Source organism: Rhincodon typus, chromosome 41, assembly GCF_021869965.1.
Source record: "Rhincodon typus isolate 14 chromosome 41, sRhiTyp1.1, whole genome shotgun sequence".
In the NCBI taxonomy this organism is placed as follows: Eukaryota; Metazoa; Chordata; class Chondrichthyes; order Orectolobiformes; family Rhincodontidae; genus Rhincodon; species Rhincodon typus.
In genome coordinates this window covers 6,193,401-6,204,402 of record NC_063372.1, presented here as the reverse complement: position 1 = coordinate 6,204,402, position 11,002 = coordinate 6,193,401, and the positions used below count along the sequence as shown (strand labels likewise).

At 41.2% G+C, this 11,002-nt stretch overlaps 1 protein-coding gene across 2 annotated transcripts in view; it reads right to left on the bottom strand.

The window, feature by feature from the left end:
* Positions 1-11,002, bottom strand: part of LOC109923881 (receptor tyrosine-protein kinase erbB-4-like) — a 136,310-nt gene that overhangs the window by 64,881 nt on the left and 60,427 nt on the right. For both annotated transcript variants that reach the window (XM_048618933.1, XM_048618932.1), the window contains exon 2: positions 5,160-5,311. In XM_048618933.1, the coding sequence (XP_048474890.1) occupies positions 5,160-5,311 (152 nt within the window). The remainder of the gene's footprint in view (positions 1-5,159; positions 5,312-11,002) is intronic.

Sequence of the window (11,002 nt, the reverse complement as noted above, 5' to 3'; positions counted from 1 at the left end):
CTCCAAATTTAGGGGTTTTTCTCCCCCAAGATACATGAGACTTGCCCATCAGAATCTTGAATTTTGAGGCAATTCCCAAGACGCCTGCTTGTGTTTGGGTTCTGGAGGGTCCTGACTCACAATTCCAGTCTGCACTGCTCAACGATTATCCAGCCATTGGAATATCCGGTCCAGGGAAAAGAGTCTCAAGAAATTCCTTCAGGGAATAGAAGGAATTTTCTCATTTATTTTACAAAACAGTGGATGTAAAGTACATGAAATGAAGATCATGCAGATAGAAATTGCATTATTAATAAAAGGAGGAGAGCTAGTACATCCCTCCTCACCTGAGAGTTTAACAATTTGGGATATTCTGTCTGCAACTGTAACAAGTTAGGGAACCTCACCCAGGATCTGGTTGTAACAAGAAGTATTTTGGATTTCTAGGAGCAGTACTTCACTTGCAATAATGACTACGCTTCTCTTGCAATAATGACTACATTTCAAAATTATTTCATTGGCTATAAAATGCTTTGGGACATACTGAGGTCATGAAATGCATAATATAAATGTAAGTCTTTCTTTAGTGCATATAAGGCTTTTGGACAAGATTTTAAACACAGGCCTCACCTACTTGCTTTGGTGGACATGAAAGATCCCAGAGTACTATTATTAAAAAGAGCAACAGAGTTTTCCTTTGTGTCCAGGTTTAGATTAATCCCTGAACCAACATCACTAAAACAGATGATCTGGTCATTATCATATTGCTGTTTGTGGGAGTTTGCTGTGCACAACTTGGTTTCTGCATTTTCTACATTGCAACCTTAAGTGTATTTCTCAAGTACTTTATTGGATGTAAAGTGCTTTAAGACATCCAGTGGCTCTGACAAGCATTACATAAAACTTGAAATGGTTCAGAAAAGATTTGCAAGGATGTTGCCAGGGTTGGAGGGTTTGAGCTTTAGTGAGAGGCTGAATAGGCTGGGGCTATTTTCCCTGGAGCGTTGGAGACCGAGGGGTGACCTTACAGAGGTTTATAAACTCATGAGGGGTATGGACAGGGTGAATAGACAGTTCTTTTCCCGGGGTGGGTGTGTCCAAAACTAGAGGGCATAGGTTTAAGGTGAGAGGGGAAAGATTTAAAAGGGACCTGAGGGGAAACTTTTTCACACAGAGGGTGGTGCGTGTATGGAGTGAGCTGCCAGAGGAAGTGGTGGAAGCTGGTACAATTCAACATTTAAAAGGCATCTGAATGGGTATGGGAATAGGAAGGGTTTAGAGGGATATGGGCCAAATGCTGGCAAAAGGGACTAGATCTATTTAGAATATCTGGTTGGCATGGACAAGTTGGACCAAATGTTCTGTTTCCATTCTGTATATCTCTATGACTCTATGACATAAATGCAATGCCATCTCTCTGTCCTTTTGCTGGCTTTGTAAATGCACCTCCTAGCAAAGCACTGAGTCACACAGATCAAGAGTGTGGAGTGAGCTGATCTCTGCATGGGCAATTGTTAGGAATTATAAATTACCACAGTAGCCCTTGTGGAAAGAAATAATTATTGAACAGCAGCTCTGTCTCTCGTAATCCCCACTAGAGAAAGCACATGTGTGGATGCTGGGTGAAGAAAGGATAGGGCAGGTGTGATCCTATCCATAGCCAAATAGTCTGCAGCCATACAGTGTCTGGGCTAACCCATTAGGAACAGCCACAAAGATCTGCAGAGTCGGGAAGCATTCACGAGTCAGCAGCAGGCGCTGATTCTGGATTAACCAAGATCATGATCACTGCAAATTCTGAGTGAAGATTGACAGCTGCAGAGAAGCCTGTTGTGGATGGATAGCCTCCGTGCTGTGCGTATCGACTTTGCATGTGATGACCTTGAAGTCCTCTCAGTCCAGCTGGTGTGATGTAAAGTTTAAAAATAGGGAACTCTTGCCTTGACAAAATAAATGCATCTTTTAAAAACAAATGTAAGAGGATCTCGCTCCTCTTCAGCATCCCCCTTCCCACTCCAAAACCCACTCCCGAATTTTCCACGCTTTTCTCAAGGACTTGCCTGGGGTTTTCCAATTCTGTGCTTGTCAGCATTTATTTTAAGAGATGGACTGGCGAGCACAGACAGGACCAGATCAGATCACCCTGGGCACTGATTAATCCTGGGATATCAACAGACCTGAAGTGCCCACTCTAACTACTCTACTGTAAGGGCCACTTGTGTTACTTGGCCCACAGAACAGTACGGCAGCAGGAATCACTGTCCTAGGAATGAACATATCATAACCCACTCAACGATTAAGCTCAAAATCAGTCACATGACTGACAGAAAGAAGAGAAACGCAGCTCTCATTTGATTCAATCTAATAATGAATGTCTGTGTCTTGCATGTTTATTTGTCAAAGTGGTTTCGTTTTTTTTTGCATAGAGTGCAAGAGCCACAAAATCCTCAGAAAGAACTTACTTATAGTTGGTCAGTAGACAGAAAAAAAAAATCCAGTCAGGCCTGGATAGAAATCAATGTACTGTTTGCCAAGAAATATAGACGCCTCATCGGTTAAGATTAAATAAAAGATTTAGGGAAGTGAGGTAAACACCTTGGCCTATAAATTCAGCTGTGCAAAGCAGAGTTGCAGGAACCATGCTGAATAGAACCATGTGGCAGCCAGCATTACCCATTGGGGTGAGTTGATAGTGGTGCAGGAAATTAGCTTCACTAAGACCTCTTAAAGACAACTATTACCTCTCGCAGTAAGGAGCACACTGTGAAATACTTGTGAGAGAGAAATAGCTGCAGGCGGTCCAGAAAGGACACATAACCTTTCTGATGCTACTAACACCTGACCAGAGGGAGTTAGATCTTGTTTACCCTGAATTGGAGGGGTTGATTGTAGGCATCATCTATCACCAGGAGATGGAGAAAGGTAGGAGAATGGGGTTGAGAAGCATATCAGCCGTGATCAAATGGCAGAGCAGACTCAATGGGTCAAATGGCCTAATTCTGCTCCTATATCTTAGAGTCATAGAGTAATACAGCATGGAAACAGGCCCTTCAGCCCAAACTGGTCGATGCAGCTAGTTCCAATTGCCTGCATTTGGTTCATATCCCTCTAAACCCTTCTCATCCATGTACCTATCCAAATGTTTTTTAAATGTTGCTATTGTACCTGCCTCAACCACTTTCTCTGGCAGCCCATTCCATATATGCACAATTCTCTGTGTGAAGAAGTTGCCCCTCAGGTCCTTCTTAAATTTTTCCCCATGACATACTGATAACTGCTACTAGAAACCACTTCTGTGTCTCTCTTGCTGCTGTCTATCAATACCATGAATTACTGAGCAAGTTTACCACATTATGCGTTAGGCATTGGACAAACCAATTCACAAACAGGTCCTCCAACAAACATTGGGGCCTCGTACAAGTATTTGAGCAACCATGTTGTGGTTCTGGCTCAGGCCTAGTTGTTTTCTGAGAGTAACCTGACCCAGTGGGCACTTCCGTTGTGGAGGAACACACATGTGGCACCTGCCATATTGGATGATCAGGTGCACACTTTAAACTCCAAAACAGGTGTAACGCCAACAGATTGCTAGGCTGTCACGTGAAGGGCAGTCTTGATTGACATTTGCATTTCGGCTTCCTTCAGTTGGTTGTCAATTTTGAAGAATAGGCATGAAGTAAATTGTCCAAACCACATGAGTCTAGTGAAAATTGTCAAAGGAACTGTGCTTATGATATCCTTAGAAATGTTTATTGGCTGGATATTTTTGGCTGTGCTACTGTAAGTATAAATATAGGGGTAGTGCGAAGAGGGCAGAAGTTACAGATATCTTGGGGTTTTATTCAACCTTTATTTTTTTCTCACCCCTCAAGACTGTGACATGCTGGGGTTAGGTTTCATATATGCTGGTAAACTTCTGGTACCCAACCTCTTCCCAAGTAATCATTTCTTATATCTGATCTTGGATGGGGTGACTGTGGAGGTTATGTTTTAGAGGTTGGAACAAGTGGGGACATGGAGAATGGGGTCATCGTTCAGCAACCTGTGTGTTTTTCTCAATCTTGTTCAAGGACAGAAAACTAATTTCTGTGACCAGCAAAGAGTTTCATGTCCTAGTTCAACAGTTTTTATGACCTTGCCAACACTATGATTGTCCTGCCTCTGACAGTCAGATTGGAGCCGAAATCATCTGAATTCAAATTCAGAACATCTTAACCAATTTACTTTCAGACTGGTGTTAGTTAACCAAAAAGACTTCTCAAGCCTGGGTTTCTCCAGTGGCAGTTCACGTTGATAAAAGTTACTGGTATACTTCAAACAGAATCTTCCATTCACAGAATTAAGCATATCTTTCCGTTCTGCTTTTCAGGATTTCAGGATCGAAGCCATTGAGCTGAGAATCGTCGATGCAAGTGGGAATCAATAAAGGTAAGAGATGTCACACATGTGACTAACATTCAACAGATCTTCGATACAAATAATCACACCATTAACCCTGAAAATACACAACGAGTTTGTATTGGTGAAAGCAACTGAATGATGAAATCAAGAAAAAGATCACCAACGATCGTGATTGTCTCAGAAACAATGAACACTTGTGAATATGAACCAAAATTCATTAAGGCCAACAAAGGTTAAATAGAGATTACTTAGATTGTGAACAAATTGCATTTATATAATAGAGTGTCTTTAACAGAGAAAACATCCCAAGCATTTCAGAACATCATCAATAAAACTTTGACATCAAACCACATGAGGAGACATTTGGACATACGATCTAAAGCTTGATTCAAGAGGTAGGTTTTAAGGGACTTCTTAAAAGGAAGAGAGAGGCACCAAGAGGCTTAGGGATGGAGTTTTCAAAGCTTAGGTCCCAGGCAGCCAAAGGCATGGCCACCAATGTTAGAGCAATTTAAGTCAGGAATACTAAAGAAGCCAGAATTCGTGAAGTGCAGATATGTCAGAGGGTTGTAGGAGGTTCTAGAGATAGGGGAGAAGTGAATCCAAGGACATATTCGGAAGTAAGAATCAGGATTTTAAATGTAAGGTGTTGTCTGACAGGGAGCAGTGCAGTTCAGTGAGCACCAATATGATGGGTACACACAAGACATGTTACAAGTCAAATATGCAAAATGCCCGAGTTAATCTGCCATTTACAGAGGATGGCTTTTTGTCCCTACCCTCAGGAACGTGAGGTTGCGGTTAGCATTGATGTTTGTGATCTCCAAGTTGCCCATCACAATCTCGCAGTTTGTGTACATCTTCTGCAGTTGCTGGTACTGCTGCTCGAGGCCAGATAATGAACTCAACTTATTTTCTGTGCCAGCACACACTGAAAAAACACAAACAGAGATACTTTCAGTAAACAAGAGTTTCCATTCACCAATTAATTCACAGTTTCTTGCTGTCTTTTTGTTCAATCCTAGAGGCAGCATACACCTATTAGGTAAAGCTTCTGTTTTGAGAAAGTACAAATACCAGTTCCTCCATCCTCCATTCCTGATTTTGCTCCGCTACTGAGGTGGTTTCTCATTTCAGTTCACAGTGCATGGTGTAAGACAAGCTATAATGTACTAAATTTGAGTATCTAGAATATTTTTGCAGACACAGAACAGCAACTTCTTATCCTCTGACCCACTGCAGCAGGAACAACAATTTATATTTGTTTAGCACTGTAACATTATAAAATGTCATGAGGCATTTCACAGGAGTGATCATTGAAAATAATTTGACACCAAACCATATAAGATGTTAGGGCAGGTATAAAAACAAAGAACTGCGGATGCTGGAAATCCAAATCAAAAACAGAAATTCTTGGAGAACCTCAGCAGGTCTGGCAGCATCTGTGGAGAGAAAACAGAAGGTGGACCCAAAAATTAACTCTATTTTCTCTCCACAGATGCTGCCAGACCTGCTAAGTCTCTCCTGCAATTTCTGCTTTTGTTAGGGCAGATGGCCTTGGTCAAAGAGGTACTTTTCCAAGGAAGAAAAAGTGAGGTGGAGAGTTTTAGGAGGGAATTTCAGAACTTGGTGCCCAGGCAGCTAAAGACATAGCCACCAAAAGCGAAGAGATGTAAATCAGGCATGTGCAACAGCCCTGAATTGGAGGTTTCAGAGATCTCAGAGAGTTATGATGTAGAAGAGCAGAGTTAAGGAGGACCAAGGACAGGATTTTTAAATTGAGACAATGCTCAACCAGGAGCTAATGTAACAGTGAGCAAAGGTTGACAGGTGAACAGGATTTTGTTGTGAATTAGAATATGGGCGGCAGACATTAGGTACCTGGAACAAGCAATCAAACTGCTAATGAGACACTGGGCTTCATCACAAAAGCTACATACAGAATATAAAAAGCAAGCCAGTACTACTACAATTAAACAGAGTGCTCATCAGACCTCACTTAGAATACTGTGTTCTATTCTGGGTGTCCCACCTTAGAAAGGATGTGCAGGTCTTGGACAAAGTCCAGCAATGACTCAGCATTTCACATCATAACAGGAAGCAGCTCTTGAGCTTGTACCGCCATTCAATCAATACGACCATGGCTAATTCCATCAACCTGCTGTGGCCCCATCTCTCTTATTGCCTTTAGTTATCAAAAATCAATCAATCTCACAGATTTAAAATTAATACGTTATCCAATTTGGACAACCATTTGTAGAAGAGATTCCATTAGTCTACAAGGCTGCATGGGTAACAGTAATTCCGAACTGGACTTGTGATTCGCCTGGCTGTAATTTTTAGGCTACGGCGCCTAGTCCTGGACCCCAACCAGTAGAAATCGTTTCTATCTAACCTCACATCTCCCTCAATATCTTGAACATTTTAAGTTAAACAATTGTTTATCTTCCAAATTCCTCACCAAACAGCCTTAGTTTGGATTATCTTTCCAGGTAATCTAACCCTTGGAGCATCTGTTCCATTCCCCCCAAAACTAATGCAACTTTCTGAAGGTGCGTTGTTAATGTCATTTGCAAAAAAATCACAGTGAGAAGTTGGGTACATTTGGGTTCTATTCCTTGGAGATGAGGAGACTAAGGAATAATTGAGGTATTTACATGAATAAAGGAAACTAACAATTGTTGGTAGAGGAAATGATTGTTCCCTCAAGTAAGGGGACCCAAAATAAAGGATAACAATCTTTGAATTTAAGCTGATCTGGCTAAAAGTGAATGCACAAGAAACTAATTCACAGAAAGAGCTCAAGAATGTGGAATGCACTGGCCTGGAAAATCTTAAATGTCAGGTCAATGGAGGTGTTCCAAATTAAAATGTTTGCTTGGGACAGAAGGATACAAGATATGGAAGAAGGATAGGAAATTGTGATTAAAAGAATTTGTCATTAAAAGATGGCAAACAAAATGGCAGAACAGGCTCGATGGAGTGAATGGCATCCAGTTCAATATAAACTAACCTTAATCAGTAGGTCCTGACCATAAAAGATGAACAGGTACATTGGTGGTTAATGCCACAATATTTGAAACATGACATAGCATGAAAACCTTCCAATCAATTATGGTATTGTGATTTCAAAATTTGGCTCATCATTCACCTGCTCAACTCGAATGTGAAACTATATATGGTAAACACTGTTGGCTTGACTTACGGGTAGAACTGATAAGGTAGATTTGCATGCAGAGATAACATTGTTCTGTGTTATCCGTAAGTGTAATCAAAACATGAAGGATAAATAGTGCCAATTCCCAGATTTGGCCACTTTGCAGCTCCACCACACTTGCATCAAATAAAACAGACTGAAATCCCTGGGAGAAACTTTACTTTTCTCTTTAGAGAATGTTACAAACTCCCCCTCCTTTCCTCAAAGCTTCAATACCACACAAGATTGAAGTGGCAGTTCATCACTTGAGCTTCAGCAACGACTGTCAACCTGCAATGGGAGGCATCTGTACCAGTCCTAATTCTGTCCTTGTCCAAAAGCTACACATGCCCAATATTCAACAGAGGCACTGTGCCTTCAAATGTCAAATCCAGCCCAGAGTCTTATAGTCAACAGTGAGGCTTGAACTAAATGCATTTCCCTCCACAGCCCTTATTGTCCATTTTTCTCTCCCACATTGTGTGTAAAGTTCATTGGAATATCGACTGAACATCCTCAACCATGTTTCCAAAATGGCCACTCTTCAGAGTGAGCACAAGCAATGCATTTACATCACATCTTTCATGATCTCAGGGCACTCCCAAACACATGACAACTAATGAAGTGCTTTTGAAATGTAGCCACTGTTGTACAATAGGTACCACGACAGCCAATTGTACACAGTGTGATCCCACAACAGCAATGTGACAATGGCTAGATAAGACATTAGTTGAAGGAAAAATTGACCAGGAGACTGAGATCATCCCTGCCTTTCTATGGGATAGAAGCTATGGGTCTTTTACGTTGACCTGAGAGAGCAGGTAAGATCTCAATTTAACATCTCTTCTGAAAACCAGCATTTCCAGCAATATAGAACATCCTTAGTACTGTACGGGTGAGTCAACTTATATTTACATCCTCAGGTATCTGGTCTGGGACTTGAACCCACAATCTCCTAACTCAGAGAACAGTGCTACTAACCAAGCTATAGCTGAGCCCAGGATATTCAATCACAGACAGGATCACTGCCAAAGCCAGGGCTGTCCTCCTGCATTCACTTTCTAACTGTGGTGTCCAGAGAAAACCCATCTGGTAGCAGAGCTTTCTGACTATTCCCGTCACACTGCTGCTGTCCTACCTGAGCTCAGCTCTAGGATGGGGTTGAGGGGAAGGGATAGACTTTTGATGTATTTGCTGCCTTCACCCATTGAGCTAAGGAGGCAGCAAGCTAGTTATTTTAAAATGTAGTTGGGCCACAAAAGCATTATTGGGGTGGTTGGGTGGAGGAGCAGGAAATAGCACAATTAAAAAGCTGTCGAATAGATACCCACTGAACCACAATGCAAATCTATGTTTAAAAAAATCATGGACTAGCACAGACCTGCCTCTTGGCAGCATTCATTGCTGCCAAAAAGAAAACCCATAAAACTTGATGTTCATCCGAAGTGTGCTTGTTCCTCGTAAGGGTGCGCCCTACAGTTTTTCTTGTATGTTGTCTGATTATGTCAGGCACTAGTGTGTTCGTAAAATTACGAGAAAGACAGTAAATCTCTGCGGCATTTTTGAGGGGTTTTGAGCGTTTAATCCAAACAATGTAATTGTCTGCCTCACGTATCTTGAGATTTGGGGATAATTTTCTTGGGGAACATTGGCAGCAATAAGATGACTCTGTGACACCTGGATTGGAAGGGACACACCCTAGAATCCTCCAGGAATTCACAGAGGAAATAGGTGAGGCTTTGGTTAAGATTTTTCAGACTTTTATAAAGCCTGGAGCTGCTTCAGGTGACTGGAAACTAGAAGAAATTATCCTGATCTTCAAAGCCATTTAAAACAACATTGGTGGGTTGAGCAGCTGTAATACAAGGAAAGAATTGTGTCTACTAACATGTTTTTGTTGGGGAGAAGGATAATATTTGGGGGAGTAAAGATTGGCTCCAGTACTTTCACTGGCTTTCTGTAGTAGAACACAGCAACCAATTTTTACTCAGGCTTATATTTATTTACAGAGTGGAATGTTACAAGTGTACTCCTCCTGACTCAGCCACACTAGAATTTTCAGTAAATGTTTCTTTATACTCATTTGAAATAAAAATCAAAATAATCCCATCAATTGAAATTAACCAAATCAAAAAGTGTGACACTCCTTTAAAGGGAATTTTTTTAAAAATTTATATATTTAAATCAACCTTTTTGGACATGTTATTGCATATCTCCATGGCCATTGCATACTGAGGTAGGACTTGAAGCACCTTCTAGCCCATAGGTAGGGACACTACCACTGCCACAAAACCATGTTTCTTTATAATTATTTTCAGTCAACTTGTTTGGACATGTTACGACACACTTGAGGCAGGTGGAACTTGAACCTGAACGCTGTGGCTCACAGATAGGGACATTACAGGAGCCCTAATGTTTCTTTGAATGTGCTTGGGTGAAACTCTAATTAGTGTCCATCACCTGCATATAATTAAAGACAAATGATATACAATTAACTGTAGGGAGGACATGATCCAAACCTTCCAAAAAGTGCTGAGTGACACTAACAATACAAATGTACAGGGGGTTATTTGATTTGGACCGAGAGTCCAGAACTGCACGTAAAGATCAAAATCAATTTTCATTATCATTTGGACTTGGATCAGTGATTGGTACGGCTCAAAGTTCAGATGATAAACAGGTGTTGAAGGGAAGAAAAAGCACAAATAATGACCGTGTGCTCCTGATTTAGGTTTGGCACTTGTTTTTAAAAGCGTTTCAGTAAAATGCTATTGCTCCTCTGCCAGCAGTTGATGATTGTTCATAACAAATTTCCTGACTGTTGAGTAGTGAGCTGTTGGGGAAGTATTAATAATTGTCCTGTGAAGATGGTCAGCACCAAGTCTTGTAAATATGTGGAAGGGGGTTAAGTGGGGAGAAAGGTGTAGCTTGTGAGCATGTTCTGCAACCTTAGGCTGGATTTCCAAACAGAGATCCTAAGTTTGAAATCCCTGGGCCAGGCCAGGATTCAGACTCTAAGAGACTTTCATACTCTGTTGGCCAGAGCATTAAATAGAGTCAATGAAACATATTTCTGTTCTACGTGCCCAAGGGGAGGCAGTGCGGAGTGATAATACATTGTATTTGTAAATCAGAACCCCAGGTTGATATTCTCTGGACACAGGTTCCACCATGGCAGACAGTGAAATGTGAATTCAATAAAGTATGGAATAAAGAGCTAAAGGTCCTAGCAGCAACCATGTCAATTCTTGTAAAAAACCATCTGGTTCACAAGTGTTCTTTCAAAGAAATCTGCCATCCTTACCTGGGCTGCCTTCATATGACTCCAGATTCACAGCAATGGGTGATAATCCTCAACTCCACTTTCCTGCCTTATTTCCATAACCCTTGATCCCCTTACTGATTAAAAACCTTTGGCCTCTTGAT